This window comes from Grampus griseus (assembly GCF_964374135.1).
Source record: "Grampus griseus genome assembly, chromosome: 8".
NCBI classification, from domain to species: Eukaryota; Metazoa; Chordata; class Mammalia; order Artiodactyla; family Delphinidae; genus Grampus; species Grampus griseus.
The window spans coordinates 69,769,556-69,788,682 of record NC_139002.1 but is presented as its reverse complement, the minus strand read 5'-3'; the positions used below and the strand labels follow the sequence as shown (position 1 = coordinate 69,788,682).

The 19,127-nt window shown below is 43.7% G+C and overlaps 1 protein-coding gene across 1 annotated transcript; it reads left to right on the top strand.

The window, feature by feature from the left end:
- Positions 1-10,022: 10,022 nt before the first annotated feature.
- Positions 10,023-13,381, top strand: LOC309826119 (calcitonin receptor-stimulating peptide 2-like; the record flags this gene model as incomplete). The annotated part of the gene is made up of 3 exons (XM_082660098.1): positions 10,023-10,108; positions 12,673-12,804; positions 13,222-13,381. 3 exons carry the CDS (start codon positions 10,023-10,025, stop codon positions 13,379-13,381), a joined length of 378 nt encoding a protein of 125 aa, XP_082516224.1.
- Between the last annotated feature and the right edge of the window lie 5,746 nt (positions 13,382-19,127).

The window sequence follows — 19,127 nt, the reverse complement described above, 5'->3', positions numbered from 1 at the left end:
TCACTTTAACTCAAAAGTTATATAGAAGAGTATTTTAAAATTTAGAATAGCTTTTAAGGCTATGCTTCACTTATTCAGTTCCAGGTTTTGCACTGAGGTTTGAGAAAGTAGTATCTACTAATTTTTGAGTTGGGAAATTGATATTTTTCTATGAGGTTTATTATATGATCCTTTCGCATATACGATTAAGAGATGAAAAAGATTAAAAGTAGCCTTCCAGGACTTCCCTGGTGGTGCAGTGGTTGAGAGTCCGCCTGCCGATGCAGGGGACGTGGGTTCGTGCCCCGGTCCGGGAAGATCCCACATGCTGTGGAGCGGCTAGGCCCGTGAGGCATGGCCGCTGAGCCTGCACGTCTGGAGCCTGTGCTCCACAACGGGAGAGGCCACAACAGTTAGAGGCCCGCGTACCGCAAAAAACAAAACAAAAAACAAAACAAAACAAAACAAAAAAGTAGCTTTCCAGAGCAAGTCACCTCTATGCTACAGGAAAATAAGCTAGGACCTCTCATTTTCCAAGAATGAGAGGCCAGGAAAACCCCATGGACACGATATCCCATTCCTTCCTTCTGCCATAAATGCCTTTCTCATTCCTTGCCTAACCTAAAAATCCACTGATGTTGTATTCTTGGTTCTAGGCTCTAATGGCAGTTGGCATTCCCATCGAGGGATCAGGGAATCATACATCAAATCTCCAGGAGCCTGACGCCTAAATAATGATCACATGTCTCTTGGGAGCACGGGCACATTAGAAAGTTTCTCCAAGTTCGAGCAGTGAAGTCCCGGGGCTCACGTGCATCTTCCATGTGCTAACAATTCCCTATTGCCTGCCCAACCTGCATGCATCATTAAATACTGGATACAGGTTATAAAAATAAAGTGAGTTTTTTTCAGGTGGGCTTTAATACAATCCTCACTTAATTAAAAGCCTTGTTGTTTGGTTATTGTCAAAGGGATCTAGTAGAAGTATCTAAGGGATGGGGCTCAAAGTTCAAGCACCAACTTCAGGATTTAACTGCATCCTAACCAATAACCTGTCAAGGCCTGGAGTTATGTGATGCAAAGCAGTCCGTTTCCCACCTCTACTGGAGTTTCACCAAATGTGACAACAGTTCGCTCAATAGCCCCCCTTGCTCTGTAGCACATATGAACAGGAATATTGAAGAATGCAAACTGGAAGTTGCTAGAGGAGGAACATCTGATACTTGAGATTTCAATGCAGCCAGCCATACAGGTTGTAGATTCAGGGAGGCACGATTCTCAAGAAGAGGGACAGAGGATGGCACATGATATAAAGAGTGGTCTCCTCACCCCCTGCCCCACACCCCACTAGATGCACTCTCTTTTCAGGCACTCTGTTACCTCCCCTCTATTTAGCCACTTTCGGGCTCTGGCCCACCTGCTCTGGGCGACTTCCTCAGTGCTCCAGCCCACGGCTGCCTCTTTCTCCAAGCCCCAGCATTCACTGTCCTTGCCAGTCAGCCCAACATTTACTTATTATGGTAGGTACAATAAGGACCTCTGCCCCCAGACATCCACATCCTAATCCTTGGAAATGCAAATTTGCTACTTTACACAGCAAAAGAGACTTTAAAGATGCGATTAAATTGAGGATTTTCAGATGGGAGACTATCCTGGATTATCCAGGTGAGCCCAGTAAAATCAAAAGGCTCCTTCCAAGTAGAAGAGGGAAGCAGAGGTTGGAGTGAGGTAATGTGAGAAGGACTCAAGTCGCCATTACTGGTTCCGAAAAAGGAGGAAGGGGCCACGAGGCGAGGAACACGGGTGGCCACTAGAAACAGGAAATGGATTCTCCTCTAGAACCTCCAGAATGCCTGCCAAGATTTTTGCACAGTGAGACCTGTGATGGACGTCGGACTTCTAGTCACAGAAGTGTAAGTTTATAAACTTGTGTTATGTCACTAAAGTACTGATAATTTGCTACAGCAGCAATAGGGAACAAGTACTAACTCCCTCTCTTTTATTGTTCTTTAATTATTTCATTTGTTGAATCTCACCTCCCTAAGAGACCATAATCATTCTTACGAGACTGGTCTTATTCCTCTTTCTTTTTCAGGCTCAATTTTATATGTGCTTTAGGCTCTAGGTGAACTCACTAAGCAGTCATATTACAAAGCTTCTGCTGACAACTTGCAGAAAGCGTGGCATCCAGGCAAGGACTAGGAGTCAGTTGTAGATCCATTTTTATGACAAAGGAATTTGGTGCTGCCATCCAGGTGGCCAGTTCTCTTTCCCGTCTCAGAGAGCACTATTACCTATTTTAGTGTCAGGGATACAAGGGCAAGGTATCTGTCCCCCTCTTCCTCCTATCTATTTTGAAAATTCTCTGTTCCTCATGTTTAGCAACTTTCTCCAGGCATATATATACCTCATTATATAGATATAGATATAGGATATATATAACTGTATGTTATTGAATACACCATTGCTATTATTATTTTGAACAAATCGTTATCTGTTAGATCAAGTAAGTATAAGAAAAGTAAATTGATCGGATACCTGATGCCTATTCATACTGTTTTGTCGCCTTTTAATACACATTTAGTACACCAGGTCAAGGGAAACGCTAGAAATAGGCCTTTAGTAATGTGGTGGTGAGGTCTGGGGACAGGGAAAGATTTCCATAGCCTTATAATTAGGTCTCAGTCTTTTAGTGAGAGTATTCTACCGGACTGTGAATAGGTGTTTCTCAGTTTTTCACAGGTGTTTCTCAGGTTTTTTTACTCCCCACTTAGGTGACAGAGGGGACTAGTGGGTCCTAGAGTTGGGTGTTTCCCTACTCCCACCTGAAAGCCTAGGAAGGAAGTTAATTGGGAATTTCCCTTCCCCCAGGTCACTTAGTCTCTGATAATATAGCAGTAAAGCTAGGCTCTGGTTAACAAGAGTTAATAAGGGCAGGCCTTATTAAGAAATACAGATTGCCGTGGTGTATTTCAGAATGATTCCTTTTCTCCTTACCCAGCTGAAAGCACAAGGGGGTTTTTCTCCCCTGTTTACTGTGAGAACCTGGTTGAGCTACTGGAGGTAAATCTCAGACACGTGCAGGGCAGGAAGGTGGGTTTTTAAGTTTCAGAAGTTGTCCACACTGATGCTCTAGCAATTCGTCGGTTATAGTTCAGGATTTCTAACTCTGTCCGCTGCTGGTTCCAGGTGAGTTTGCCCTTGTGAGTGCCTGCTCTGGGAAGCCATTACTCTCTGTATTCACCTTTCTGTCTCCCCAGTCTTAGGGGCAGAAATTTGCCCATTCAGTCATCTCTCATAGGGCTCCTAGAAGAGTTGTTGATTTTTTCGGTATGTTCAGCTTTTCATTATTGTGATTTCTAAATTCCTTGTAAGTGGAACCCTGTACAGTCAATTTTCAGTTAAAATTCTCCAGTTAATTTAGCAGCTCCAAATTTCACCCAGACTGAAGAGAATGAATTTGTGTTGTTGTTGCTACTGCTGCTGAGGTTGTTACTGTTGTGGTTTTGTTGTTGTTGTTGACTCTGTATCACACACAAATTATATAGAATTAAAGGAGTAACCTAGAGGAGAACTTTGGCAAAACATTCTTTGGCATAAATCGTAGCAATATTTTCTTAGATCAGTCTCCCAAGGCAAAAGAAATAAAAGCAAGAATAAAGAATTGGGACCTAATCAAACTTAAAAGCTTTTGCACAGCAAAGGAGACCATCAACAAAACGAAAAGGCAGCCTATGGAAGTGGGGAAAATATTTACAACAATGCCACTGACAAGGTCTTAATATCCAAGATATACAAACAGCACATACAGCTCAACATCAAGAAAACAAACGACCCAATCAAAAAATGGGCAGAAGATCTAAATAGACATTTTTCCAAAGAAGACATACAGATGGCTAACAGGCACATGAAAAGATGCTCCGCATCACTAATTATTAGAGAAAAGCAAATCAAAACCACAATGAGGAATCACCTCACACTGGTCAGAATGGCTTATTCAAAAAGTCTACAAATAATCATTGCTGGAAAGAGTGTGGAGAAAAGGGAGCCCTCCTACACTGTTGATGAGAATATAAATTGGTGGGGCCACCATGGAGAACAGTATGGAGGTTCCTTAAAAAACTAAAATAGAGTTACCATATGATCCAATGATCATACTCCTCGATATATATCTGGAGAAAACTATAATTCAAAACGTTACATGCACCCTAGTGTTCATAGCAGCACAATTTACAATAGCCAACATGGAAGAAACCTAAATGTCCCTCAACAGATGAATGGATAAAGAAGATGTGGTACATATATAACATGGAATATTATTCAGCCATTGAAAAGAATGAAATAATGCCATTTGAAGCAACACAATTGGCCCTAGAGATTATCACACTAATAAAGTAAGTCAGAAAGAGAAAGACAAATACCATGTGATATCACTTATATGTGCAATCTAAAATATGACACAAATGAACTTATCTATGAAACAGAAAGAGACTCACAGACATAGAGAACAGATCTGTGGTTGCTAAAGGGGAGGTGGGGTGGGGGAGGGATAGATTGGGAGTTTGGGATTAGTAGATACAAACTATTATATATAGAATGGATAAACAACCAGGTCCTACTGTATAGCACATGGAACTATATTCAATATCCTGTGTAAACCAATAATGGAAAAGAATACGACAAAGAATGTATATATATATATATGTATAACTGAATAACTGTGCTGTACAGTAGAAATTAACACAACATTGTAAATCAACGATACTTAAAATTAAAATAATTTTTTTAAAAAGATGTATATATAGTGGGAAATTACTCACCTATTAAAAAGAATGAAATAATGCCATTTGCAGCAATATGGATGGTCCTATAGATTATTCAATATCCTGAGATAAACCATATTGGAAAATAAAATTTTAAAGAATATATATATGTATAAAACTGAATACTGCTCCACAGAAGGAATGAACACAACATTGTAAATCAACTATACCTCAATTGAAAAAAGTTTTGAAACAAAGCACAGGAATCTAAGCTAAAAGTATGGAAATAAACACTGCAGTTAGAGTTTATCAGAATGTTGTAAAAAATGTTTTCTCCAAACTAGATTGTTTTCCCCTTTTAAACCTTTTAAACTTTTAAACCTGGTTTTCAGGTTTAAAAGTTATGAAATAAGACTGTACAATCAAGTGCCAAATAATCAGGTAACTATTTTTAAATCAGTATTTTCCTTGACTTTCTCAAGATCGAGTTCCATTTAGTGCTTCAGTTAAAAGAAGTCTCAGGTAGGGCTGGATGCAACATAAGCAATGTGCACATGGTAAGGTCTAAACTTTGAGTTCACTTGGTAAATCAGGGATAGGCTCAGAGGAGAATAGTTTTGTGTTTCATACTAGGAGACTCTAGACTTCCGAAAGAACCCTAGGGTTAACCTTCCTTTCCCTGTCTTGTTGCTGGAAACTTCCATGGGGAAACCAACTCTGCACGTCAAATGAAATGAGAGGAGTGTCTCAAATGTTTGCGCTCACAATTTTGAAATCCAATTGAAAAGCTGCACTACCTAGCTAGGTCCGGATTCTCTGCTGGTTGGGATTAGATTAGAGTCCTATAAGAGCGGTGAGACTGGCTGGTAAATCTTCCACAGTAAATTAATTTCCTTTATTTAATAAACATTGGGTGAGTGCCACCTGGTATGCAACACATGCTGCTAAGTGCTAAAGTTTTTTTTTTTTTTCTTGCGGTACGCGGGCCTCTCACTGTTGTGGCCTCTCCCGTTGCGGAGCACAGGCTCCGGACACACAGGTTCAGCGGCCATGGCTCACGGGCCCAGCCGCTCCGTGGCATGTGGGATCTTCCAGACCGGGGCACGACCCGTGTCCCCTGCATCGGCAGGCGGACTCTCAACCTCTGCGCCACCAGGGAAGCCCCAAAGATTTTTTTTTAAAACCTTGCCCCCAGCTCAGCACCAGGACTCATTAGAAATTCAGAGTACTTGATGGATGAGTTCATGACAGTCCTTCCCTATCTTGAGAAACTGACTTTTCAGGAAAAGCTGAAATTGCAGGAGGCTACGTTAGCACCCTCTGGGTACAGACCCTGTGTCCTGCTTCACACTGCTAGCCCTTCGTAGCCACCAAAGATTTCAGAAGGGGAATGAATGTAGGCTTTGAAGGTTGATGGCACACGTGACAGCCAGGGGTGGAGTTCTGAGCTCACAAAGAGACATGGTTACAAATTCGGCTTCTAAAATAGTCGTTTCTTAACCATTTTGTCATCACCATTCCACTGGTGAAAGCCATGGTTCTCTCAATAGGAAGAGGCAGGACTTCCCCAGGAAAAGGCGGGACTTCCCTGGTGATCCAGTGCTTGACTCCGAGCTACCAATGCAGGGGACAGGGGTTCGATCCCTGGTAAGGGAAATAGAGCCCACATACCTCCTGCAGGCCACAACTAAAGATTCCGCAGACCGCAGTGACGGTGCGCTCGCGGCAACGAAGATCTCCCCTGCCGCAGCTAAGACCCGGCGCCGCCAAATGAATAAGTTTTTTTTTTTTTTTAAAAGGAAAAGGCAATCCATGTACACACGTACTTACAAATGATTTCAGAAGATTGATACGTCAGAAACCTCAGGTCTTGGAAGTCCTGTCGGCAGAAGTGTCTTGCACCTGAGTTTTAATGCCTCGCCTACAACAGTCTTAAGTGGCAGAGCCCAATTTACATGCCGCACAGTATCTGCTTTGCCGCGTTCGCCAATTTAGTCTTGCTGCTGAGTTCCCTAACACCGGTCTGGATCTCAGCCCCCGATTTCTGCCTCGAGACTCCAGGATGCACTGAACCCGCGATCCGCCATCCTGAATCCTTCCCTTGCACATCTTGCCTTTCCCGGCTCCGCGCCCAAGCGCACTTGCGCACTTCCAACCGGTTATTCCATTCCCCGGATCCCCCACCGCCCTGCCTGAGGACAGCCAGTTTCAGATATCCAGTTCCCCTGCCCCAAGGTTTTATTCGCTTGCATCAGTGCCACCGCTGAGGTTAAGCAGAAAATTGGAATAAGGGCATCTTGGAAGTTAGGTGTCCTGAGCCCGGAGACCACCAACCTGCAAGGGGAAGAGATGTGCCGCGAGGCAGCTGCCGTGTCGAACAAAACACTGAAGCTTCTTGACACTGAGGTCTGGGGCGTGGACCAGTGGCTCGGGTCACCACGTGGCTCGTTTCGGCTAGTTTCGGTTCCGCCTGAGAAAACCAGCTACCTAGGATCCGTGTTTTATTCCACCGCCCCGCGATGCCGCCGCAGTGCTTGCCGCGCTGGAGGGTCTATACAGGCTGCTTGGATCTTGCGCTATGTGCTCAGACCCAGCGATACTGCGGACAGTGAGAAGCTTCGTTTTCTGCATTCTATCTGCTGAGGACGGCAAGTCAGCACCTCAGACCTTCCTGGAAGGCTTAGAGCAGGAGCTCTGACAGAGAGATCCAGAAACGTGCTGGGCAGGGTGTAGGAGAGTCGAGGTTGCTGGGTAATTGGGCTTTACAGAGCACACTTACTGAGAGTCGGTGCAGGTTTCGAGGATGCAGGTCCTAATCATGCCGCTCTGCGCATACTTAGGGCGGGACTGAGCGCATCACCTGGATGCCGCTGAGCGCCAGTGTCATTTTGTGAGTGCCTGTGGTTTGGGACTGGGCACATGTTTGGAGGAAATACTGAGTTTGTGTGTGTGCAGTGTATGACTGAAGTGAGAGCGAGGATTGCACTCCGCTGGACTCTTCAGCACCATCAAGCTTGGCGGGCTTTCTAGCAGAGGACTGAACTGCGGTAGACATGGGTGCAGGGCTGGAATCACAGGTCACTAGAACATCTTGGCAAACAGCAGCCAGAAGAAAGGGGCAGCTGGGCAAATGGTTCGAGAAGGAGGCTGAACTTTAGGTGATGAATGGTGGGGGAGGAGGTGTGGGGCTAGAGGTCCGCTTGGAAGCTTTTAGCCTTGCACTTGCGTGCTCAGGCCCAGCAGGGCATTCAGCCCCTCCTTAACCCTCATGATGGACCAACCAGCATGACTCCAGGCAGCTGCACAGGGTGCTGATTGGGAAGATGGATTGCGATCCCACAGAATCCCCTATGAACTTCCCTGGTAAGCACTTCTAGATCCCTACCTGGGCAGATAACAGGTACATACTTAGTAATGATAACATTCCTTCAAGATGAGAATATGATCCCCATTTCATAGATAAGTATACTGACGCACTAGAAGTTACTAGCCCACGATGTTTCCACCTGGAAAAGGCACAACTGCAGCAGAGTTCCAGTGTGACAAAGTTCTTGATCCTCTGTGTCTGATACCCACAAGCCCTGCCCTCCTGTGCGTGATCCCAGCTGCCTGAATCAGACCCCCTGCTTGGGCACAGAATCATCAACTCTACTATGCATTAACCCTCGAAGCTGCACTTGCACGGAGGTCTGCGGTCAGACCTAGGGGAGACAGCGTTCCTTGTAATGCTGGACTCTGCCCGACAAGATCGCACAGCTGGGGATGGAGTGGGACACGTGCGTGTTCAAAACCCGCGAAACCGAACAGGTGAAGTTAACCATGACGTTAAACTGTCCTCAAATTCCTACTCACTTTTCCTGTGTTTTTCGTTGGTCCTCACCAACCCCCCAACGTCCCTCTCCCGCCCCCGCCATCAATGACCTCAATGCAAATGCAAGTGGGGTGGTCCTTCTGGATGCTCCAGCTTCTGGACGCCAAGTGATGACACAATCCTTCTGGGGCTCAGATCCTTCCCCTCATTGGTTGCCCAGAGCTCCTGGACCACCCCAGACCCAGAGCAGCGGGAATAAGAGCAGCTGCTGGTGTTGGGAGGCATCAGACGCACTGCCCAGCTCGAGTGTCACTGCCACTTCTGCCACCGTGCCATCGCCTGAAGCCAAAGCTACTGCCACTGCTCCCTCCTCTGCTCCAAGCCACCTGGCTCCTGCTGCCAGGTAAGCCTGGAGATTCCTGCTTAGCTGGGATTCTGTTTTTCTCTCTCTCCCCTCTCTTCCTTCTCTCTCTCCATTACTTTTTCTTAGCTGATCTCTTCCAGTCTCAAAGGCTCTGTCCACTTCTGTCTAGGTCATTTCACACAACCTGCATTACTCTGCAATGCATCTCAGGCGTCTTCCACAGGTAACACTGGATAGTCTCAGTTCACGCACTCCCTGCTTCACTCTCCCCGCGCTGAGGCGGGCTCCAGTTTCCTTTCCCGAAGCACACGTGCTTAGGTCAGTTTGGGATGCTGGAGCTCCCCTGGCACTGCAAGCAGATCTGGACGCAGGAATAGTTTTGTGCAGATGGTGCTCTCACGGATCACGTCTTGTGCCTAGCGGACCGCGGGAAATGCTTCAGAACCTGGGCCAGCGCAAGCGGGAGCCAAATAGGTGCAGTGACTGAGGGGCAGGCAGCCTTTAAACGCAAGCCCCCGTTGTGGGTTCTGGGAACTTTTTTCCCAGTTTAAGTCCTTGGTTCCAATTTGAGACCCTTCCAGCTTGATTCTTACAGGGCACTCTCTACCAAAGTGTGGAGCAGCTGAGCAGTGGAATGTGGTTCTTCAGTTTCTCAGGGATTCCAACGGCAGAAATTTGTCCTCGGTAATCCCCTCCCCCCTCCATGTATGTGCAAAAGCCCGGCACCAGGAGGACAGCTCTGGGTTGCACAGTGGGAAAAGCTGTGGTGACAGGTACTCGGACTCTGTCCTCCAGGAGACCTGGCCAACAGGTTGTATGTGAGAGTGAGTGGAGTGATGGGGCGGGCGCTATAGACTAAGACCTCCTCACCCAGTTGTCCCACTAGGTTTCTTTGCTAAACCAAGCATGCCGCAGCCTTACTGGATTTTCCAGCAGTCCATTTTGCTGAGCAGGAAATGATGGTGAATTGGAGTGACATGACTAGCATGAAACCAGAAGGCAAGGGAGTTAGGGGCAGAGGCAGGAGCAGAGCCTGGGTCTGTGGGCTCATGGAAATTGTTATTCTCCAGGTGCTGATGTTATTCTTCCCTTGCAGAGAGTCGTCATGGTCTTCTGGAAGTTCCCCCCCTTCCTGGTCCTCAGCATCCTGGTCTTGTACCAGGCAGGTGTGCTGCACTCAGCGCCATTCAGGTGAGACAGCCCTGCCAGGAGCACTCCCAACTCCCAGTCTTATAATTCTGTGTTCTAAGTTGTGCTGTGCTGAATCTGGCTCTTATGGGGGGGCGGGTAATGTATGAATGTAAACATGTATATAAGTTTATCATAAATTTTTTGTGATACAAAGATGTGTATCACACAGTTTACAAACACACATAAGATACAGGATACTCCTTGTAAATTTCATATACTGTAACTCATTGAACCTCACAGCATGCTTTTGTTGATTGTTACCAAACATTTCTATCTTTAGCAAACCTATTTACTACTTTTACCATAATTTGATCAATGAATTGCATCCTAATCTGCTAATTACTTTCCCAATAAGTTTGTTATTATATCTATGTGATGTTTTCATCTAATTTCTCACCTTTATTCAGATTACATTAAACTGAAATCATTTTCAGATTCAAATCATTATCATTTAATTTTTAATAATGGCTGTATTTACACTAAGCTCATAAAATTCTTGAAAATCTAACCATCACCTTTCACAAGTCTATATAATCCACTTGGAGCAAACTACTTCTTTTAGGTCACACCAGAACCTAAATCCTGGTGAAGTGGCATTTTTGGATGGATACATGCCTCATGCCCTGTCCATTGAGAACTGGGCTGGGTTGATAGAGATGAAAAGGGGAAGGGTTCTAGGCCAGAGTTTTCCTGTTTAGAAGACACTTTGAGATTAAAGCCTTTGTGTGCAGTTTATTCATTGCTACTATGTGTATAGATAGTGGACAAACTGAAATCCTTATTTGAATCATCTAGTCTTTCTAGATGTGTAAAAGTGCACAACATATGTTGAAAGTAGAGAGTTAAAGTAACACATTTTACATATTTTTTTCTGTTAATTCATAGGAATGGTTATATTTGGGGAGTGGAATTGTTAAACTTGAGTCTTGGAGAGTAGGCTGACTGTTCATTGGGTAGTCGGGGAGGGAAGAGGGGACAGGGAAGGAAGTGCAGAGAAGGGATCTGTGCCCATGAGTCTTTAGACAAGTTCAGATTGTCTAACCCTTGTTCTATTTGTGTGTTTTAGTTAATATTGCTGTGTATTAAAGAATAAGAAAGTCCTAATGCCCAAAGTATATTAAAAATAGAGTAGTAAAATAATCCCTTAATAAATGCCCTTTTGTTGGTTTTTAGGAAGGGCTGTATCTTCTGGGAGTGTCTATGTTAATCCACATCTTGGAGCTAGATGTAGTCTTGTACTTAGTCATTGAAATGCTGGAGAAGGGGTAAGAGGAAGGGTGAAGGGAAAGGGCTCTTGGCTAATATCTCCGTATAGAAAACAATTTTAGGTTATAACCATAGGTCTATATGTGCATTTTTGTGAAGTACCAATGTTTATTATAGACAAGGTTCATTCATTATTTTGCAACATCTAGGCTTTTTTAGATGTCCTGAAGTGACAATATATGGTAAAAAGTAGAGCTAGTGAATTAACCAACTTGTAAATATGTTTGTTATAATTCATGAAAATGCAGCATCTTGGACATGGAATTGTTAAACCGTCTCTGAGAAATGTATGTCAGGACGTGTTCATTAGGTTGGCAGCAGAGGGGCAGAAGGAAGTATAAAGGGAGGGATGTATGTGGACATGTTCACATTTATATTTTGATGATAACCATTGATGTGTGTGCATCTCTTGGCTGTACTATAGGAATATATTGTTAAGTAATTCAATGGAAACATACCTCCTTGCTAACACTTTAATAGTTTAGATTGGATAATGAATCCTCTTAAAAGCATTATACTTTGTGTACTCTGTTGCTTTATGTCTCATTTTTAATTGAACATTAAGGGAATGTAGTATTTTAATCATAACTTTGCCAATATCTTTGTCTAGAGGCCTGTTGCCATTTTTGTCTTTTCTGAAATTTTTGTCACCAAGAAAGGCAGGATTACATTTTTCTCCTTCCAGATTGAGTTGGTGTAGTGTATTCTTGGTTATCAAAATACTCATAGCTTTGGGACTTTGAAATGATGTGTGAACAAGCATGATACATAACTGTATGATCTTAATTACATAAAAATGGATGCTTAATTGTGTAAATACACAAATGAGATCTAGAAGGACACATCAGTATACTGCTTGTGATGATGGATGACTTTGTTTTTTGTTTCTTGTGTTTTTTGGTTTCTTATTATGCACATTTTAACTTTTTCTCACTGTTGTGGCCTCTCCCGTTGCCGAGCACAGGCTCCGGATGCGCAGGCTCAGCGGCCATGGCTCACGGGCCTAGCCGCTCCGCGGCATGTGGGATCTTCCCGGACCAGGGCACGAACCCGTGTCCCCTGCATCGGCAGGCGGACTCTCAACCTCTGCGCCACCAGGGAAGCCCTGCACATGTTAACCTTTAAGAAATAAATGTTATTTTTAAAACCTTAAAAAAAGAAATTAAAAAGAGAGAGAGAATTGGATTGGCCACATCCTCAGTGGAAGCCCCAGAAACCAAGAAAGCTGGCTGCTTATCCTGCGGTGTGCGGGTAGGCAGGGGCTCAGAGCATGAGTTGGGCTTCCTTCCCTTCCCTAGGTCGGCCTTGGAAAGTGGCTTTGTACCTGCTACACTCACTGAGGAGGAATCGCGCCTCCTACTGGCTGCAATGGTGAAGTATTATGTGCAGATGAAGGCCAGTGAGCTGGAGCATGAGGAAGAGAGCTTCAGGTAAATCTCTGCACCCCTCCCAGAACATGGCTTACCCTTCCCCCAGCTTACCAGGAAGGGGTATACTTAAGAATGAGATTGGGTACAGTGCCATAAATCTCTCTCTCATCTCATAAGCCTTGGTTGGTGTTTAATTTACACATGAAAGATTGGCTGTTACAGTTCTGTGTTCCAAGAACATTAACCCGGAGACATCTTTGGTCTTCTGACACCCCTGAAAATGTCTACAGGGAGTGATTGTGGCATTTTCCCTAAAACCCTTTGATTTTCTGCTGTGATGATTGTATTTAGCAGAAACATTTAAGGTTCACTGGTGCCTCTCAGAGTAGTAATTTTCCACTGATGATCCCATAGGGCAGCATCTGCCCTCAACCTCTCACTGACAGGCCTTCTCATTTTCTCCATCCTACAAATCAGCATCACTGCCCAGAAGAGTTCGTGCAACACTGCCACTTGCGTGACCCATAAGATGGCGGGCTGGCTGAGCAGATCTGGGAGCATGATTAAGAGGAACTACATGCCCACCAACGTGGGCTCCAAAGCCTTTGGCCACCACCACAGGGACCTGCAGCCCTGAAGAGTGAAATGACTCCAGGAAGGTGACCGCCCTAGTACTTTGAATGGCATGGCTGGTGGCTGGGTATTATTGCAGGGGTGCGGGTCACACTCTAACCCTCCCTGGGCATGTATCATAAAAAAATCTGTAGTGGCTGGATATAGAACAGAGAGTCTCAATAACTGAAATCCCTCTAACTTGGGTTTATTTTTATTTTTCCAGTGTCTCCTGGTGACACTAAGATCATCTGCCAGGAAATATAGAACCTCTTCACTTAAAACGCTGTTCCCTGAAGTTATAATTGTGATCTTCTAGTTTTTGAGTTTGAAAGGCAAGACTCTACCCTTTGGAAGTATTCCTTACAATGTTATGTACATCTGGATTCAGAGCATAGAGTTGGGTTCAAATATTGTGTTTGTCCTCTGCTAACTATGTCACCATGGGCCAGACCCTCTCTGAGCCTCAGTTTCCCCATATAACTTGAAGGCAACTATAGTAGATACATGTTAGCAGCTGAACTCTACTTCTCTAATTTGCAGTGAAAGCAACTTGCAGAAAAAATAGCATGGAAGACACATATATACACATGCTTCTTGATATTGAAAACACTCTTTTCCTTGAAATAAACTAAAGCTCAATGCAGAATAAAATCATTGTAGTTATCTAGTGTGCATCTTTTTAATATTTGATTCCGTGTTCAATAAATGTAACTCATGTCTCATTGGCTTATCTGGTAGCAAATCAGGACCCTGTCAGCCAACCTTGCCAAGGGGTATTACATCCATCATGGATTCAAACTAACTTAGTTTTCACAGACATGTTTTGTCCTTATAAGTTTTTTGATTGTGAGATCTTTTAGTGATAACATATCTGACAATGCTTTTTAAATAAGCTTTTGTTTATTTATTTATTTTTGTTTATTTATTTATTTATTTATTTTGGCCGCACCTCACGGCATGTGGGATCTTTGTTCCCCAACCAGGGATCGAACCCGTGCCCCCTGCAGTGGAAGCACAGAGTCTTAACCATTGGACCACCAGAGAAGCCCTGACAATGTTTACTAAATGGCAACCAAACTCTTGATTTAAAAAAAAAAAACAAAACTTAGCCAAATCTTCCAAAAATACACCACACATTTCCCCTGCACACTTAAGTTAGAATCTTCTTAAAATAACTTTAATGTTCTTTAATGAGCATGTTCAATTTAACCTGCTGTTTACTTTGCTTCTTCAAAGTTACCCTTTTTAGAAGCACAGTATAAGAATGTTTATCAAAATCGTTTGCAGAGCAAGAGTAAAAAGGCTTCAAATTAGGACTGAAGTGGCTCTCTGAGCGATATTCACAACTTAAAGAATGGATTTGTCACATCCACTTTCCCTTCTCTTCCTACTTGGTGCTCAAAGTCCCATAGAAGTCCAGTTGCTTGAGAAGAACAGTAAACCTTGCAGTCAACATGACTGTGGAGAAGACAAGTCCCTGGGTATAAGCTAGTTCTGTGCTCCAGGCAGCAATTTCTGACCTCCAACACTGATCCCATCTCCTGTGTTATACAGGCTTATAAAACTGTTTCTTTACATCAGAAAACTTAACTATTTTTTTTAATTGAGAGAAAAAACTGTCAACTGTGAATTGCATATCTGGAGATAATATCCTTCAGAAATGAAAGGGGAAATAAAAACATTCTCAAATGAAGGAAAACTAAGAAATCTGTGCCAGTAAATCTACTCTTAAAAATGGCTCAAGGTATATGTATACGTATAGCTGCTTCACTTGGTTGTACAGCAGAAACCAACACAACATTGTAAGGCAACTATACTCCAATAAGAAATAATTTTTTAAAAATGGCTTAAGGACGTTCTCTAATCAGAGAAGGAAACAAAAGAAGAAAGTCTGGAACTTCAGGAAAAAAAACATCAGAATGGGCAAAATTGATGGTTGAAGCAAAAATTATTACACCATCTGACATGGTATGCAACGCATATAGGGGAAACACCAAAAACTATATTTAGGGTTGGCCAAAAAGTTCGTTCAGGCATTTCACATTACAGAAAAACCCGAATGAACTTTTTGGCCAATCCAATATTTAAAGAGAGAGAAGGGCAAAGATGCCCAAATGTAGCATGGTTTCTACATTTCCATCAAAATGGTATAACACTGATACCGGTAGAAAACTTAACTATTTGTAATGATATATCTATTTGTGATTATTTATGTACACATCCCCCAGTAGACTGTAAATCCCAGGAAAGTGGGGACCATGACTGGTTTTGCTCACCATTACATCTCCAGCATCTAGTCTAGTAGGTGTTCAGTAATTCTGTGATGAATGACTGAAGAAACATGTGGCAAGTCCAGAGCCCAGACTTCTGGTTCCACTGGTGCTGCCTTGTGTGACCCTGGACAGAGAATTACATTTCCACTGAGTCTCAGATACCACGTTTGGAAGAGGGTCTTCAACAAGATGGTGACTAAGTGTTCATCCACTTTAGACTTCTAATCTCTTTAAATACAAGAAAAGAAACAAAAGATGTCAAGATTAGGCGATGGACCAGTAGGGTGCTGGAGGAGAGGCAGTGGCAGAGGGTGGTTGGCTGAGCATCCCCAGGAAACGGCAGGAATGACTCCTGGGAGAAGTGTGATCTGTCTGCAGCCTTTGGAAAATTGTGAAGGGAAAGAAGTTTCTCATTGAAAACCTCTATTTTCTTTCTGTACCCCTTTCTTAAGTCCCCACACCTAACACCTTCAACATGACCATGCCAACAACTCCAGCAAATCAGTGTCATCACGCCTCCCATTCTGTCCTGCCTCTAAGAAAATGCTGGAATAAACACATTCACGTGTAAGTGCAGTTTTAGGAACTTTCTATCACTTTGCTGCCATCAGGGTTTACATTTTCCAACTTAGCCTCTTTGGGGGAATGTTTAACTCATATAAATTAAATGATAAAGATTGAACTTCAGGCAAGGTGGGGACTTTTTTGTAGTGGTCAAAGGGAGACTTTCATAAGGCTCCTCAAATCCCATGCAGAGGTGCCACGCTCCACCAGCTTCACCTCAGTACCTGGCTCCTAGGAGCGTCAGGAAAATCCAAGTGCACAAACCCAGTTCCTACATACCACTTTGTCATCAAAATCATCAGTTATGTACCCTACATCTCAAAGCTGGGGCTCCGGTGAGGCATGTGAGGCATTCACCTTGGGAGCAAAATAAGGGGACACCAAAATGCTTAGTAATCAAGATAATATTCTAATGTAACACTTTAAATTCAAAATTAATGCGAAAAAATCCATGATGAACAAGATATCAAATTTTTAATGAGCCAACATCAGTATTGTTGATTTTTTTCTTTTGCCTCGGGCTTCAATATGGCTCGGCTAGGCACTTCCTTGACTCTCATTCCCTTCCATTCTGATGAAATGCAACTGTGAGTGACATAATGAAATGTGCCACGGAGGCACCTTGTGCTGATTGCTGATTGCATCGCTGTGTGCTGGGGTGGGGGGTTGGGAGAGCACCCAGGGCTCAGGCCAGGGGAGCAGCCATCCAGGAACGGCATGCAGCCCTCAGAATGCGTCCTGGAGGGAGGCTCCCAAAGCTCAAGAAAGAGGCTCTCACTGGAGCATAGACTTTCTGTTGAAACCATTACCTGTCTGCACACAGAAATATCAGAGCCATGTACAGGGTTTTCACATTTCTCCAGGCACCCATTCAGCCCTGCATACTGAAGATGGGCTCTCTACCATGAAACAGCAAAATACTTCATTTCCTATTCTACCAAACATCCCTGTCCTGATAAAGTCCACAGACAAACATAATATTGGTTGTTTTCTATCACTCTAGGAGCAAATGCAGGGAGGGGGAACAAAGAGAGCTACTTCTCTTTGCTGAGCGCTGAGAGAACATAAATGATGAAAATGATGACAGGGAAGGATCTGTGTTCTGAGAGACTTTTAGTGAGTCGTGAAGACCTCCTACACACACTGTCCCCAAGGGGCAGTGGAGGTGGAGATGAGGCATCTCATCGGTGCCGTTAGTGAGTCAGGCTGCTGTCAAGGCTACAGCCCTCCTCCGCTAACGTAGGCAGGGGGAGAATGCCAAAGGAGAAATGCTCCTTACCTTAAGTGAATGGGAGGATATTTTTGAAATGGAAATTAATCGTTTTTGAAAATAAATAATGGAAAGGGGCCACTCTTGAACCGAGTACCATACTGCGTAACAGCTGTGGCCAGCCAGACAATGCAAGCTGAATGATGTTGGGGAAGGCAGGCAGGGGTGACCTCAGACACCCAGTAGGTGCTATCACTCCACTCCTAGTGCCTCGGCATCACTGTGCTCCAGCTGCAACGCCAATATCCATCCTAGGCCATCTCCACTGACCTTTGGTTAGACATTGAGGACTAAGTTTAGCAATGATCATCTATAATATTATTTTTCCATTTTACTAGAAGATTCTTGATTAATAAGAGTTTAAAGGAATCCCTAAAGGTAATATATTAGGCATTTGTGATAGGCAGTAGGTAGATATTCCGTGGCTGGAGATCCTGTGAAACGTACAGGACACTGGAGATGTCCATATACCAGATAGTGAGCTCAAAACAGTTAAACAGCAAATCTTAAGGTTAACTCACTGCCTGGCTTCCGATCCAGTGTATTTGCATCAGAGATATAGAAAGTGAGAGACTGGAAACACTCCCAGAGGACAAGGCTTGCTTAGTACATGGAGGCCTTTACTCTCGCTATTCCCTCTTTGGAATATTTTCCCCCATATCTCCCCATGGTCGCCCCTGCCCCCACCTCTCACCTCCAATATGTTCACATCCTAATTCCCAGAAACAGAGTATGTTAGGTTTCACAGCATGGAGCAATAAAATGGAACTAAGGTTGCTAAACAGCTGACTTTGAGGTGGGGAGATAATCCTGGATTATCCAGGTAGGCCCAATGTAATCACAAGTGTCCTTCTAAGTAGAAGGGGCAGGCAGAAGGCAGGCAGAGAGCGGGACAGAAGAGTCAGTGAGATCCAATGTGAAATGTTGCTACTTTTGAAGATGAAGATAAGGGAATATGAGTTAAGGAACGTGGGTAGCCCCTAAAATTCGGAAAAGTCCAGGAAACTGATTCTCCTCTAGAGCCTCTAGAAGGAATGCAGCTATACCAACACCTAGCTTTTAACCCAGTAAGTCCCACTTTGGACTTCTGAGCACAAAATCTATAAGATAACAAATTTGTGGTTTTAAGGCACTGTAGTAATTTGTTACAGCAGCAGTAGAAAACTAATATAACTCCTTATCATTTGATCTAAGCTCAAATGTCATCTTCTTAAAGAGACTTTTCTTGACATCTCTCACCCGCTAAAGGATTTCCCCATGCCCAAGCATTCTCTATAACACACTTTTATTTTCGTCTGCTAATGACTGTCTAAAATTATTTTATGTGTTTATTCCTCCTCCCTCACAAGAATGTAAGTTCTAGGAGGGTAGGGACTTTGTTGCTCTTTTCACATATTATCTCCATTGCTTTGGATAGCACTACATGGTGGACATTTAAAAAACACCTGCAGTGACAAAGTGAGAGAGTGGCATGGACATATATACACTACCAAACGTAAAATAGATAGCTAGTGGGAAGCAGCCGCATAGCACAGGGAGATCAGCTCGGTACACTGTGATCACCTAGAGGGGTGGGATAGGGAGGGTGGGAGGGAGGGAGACGCAAGAGATATGGGAACATATGTATAACTGCTTCACTTTGTTATAAAGTAGAAACTAAC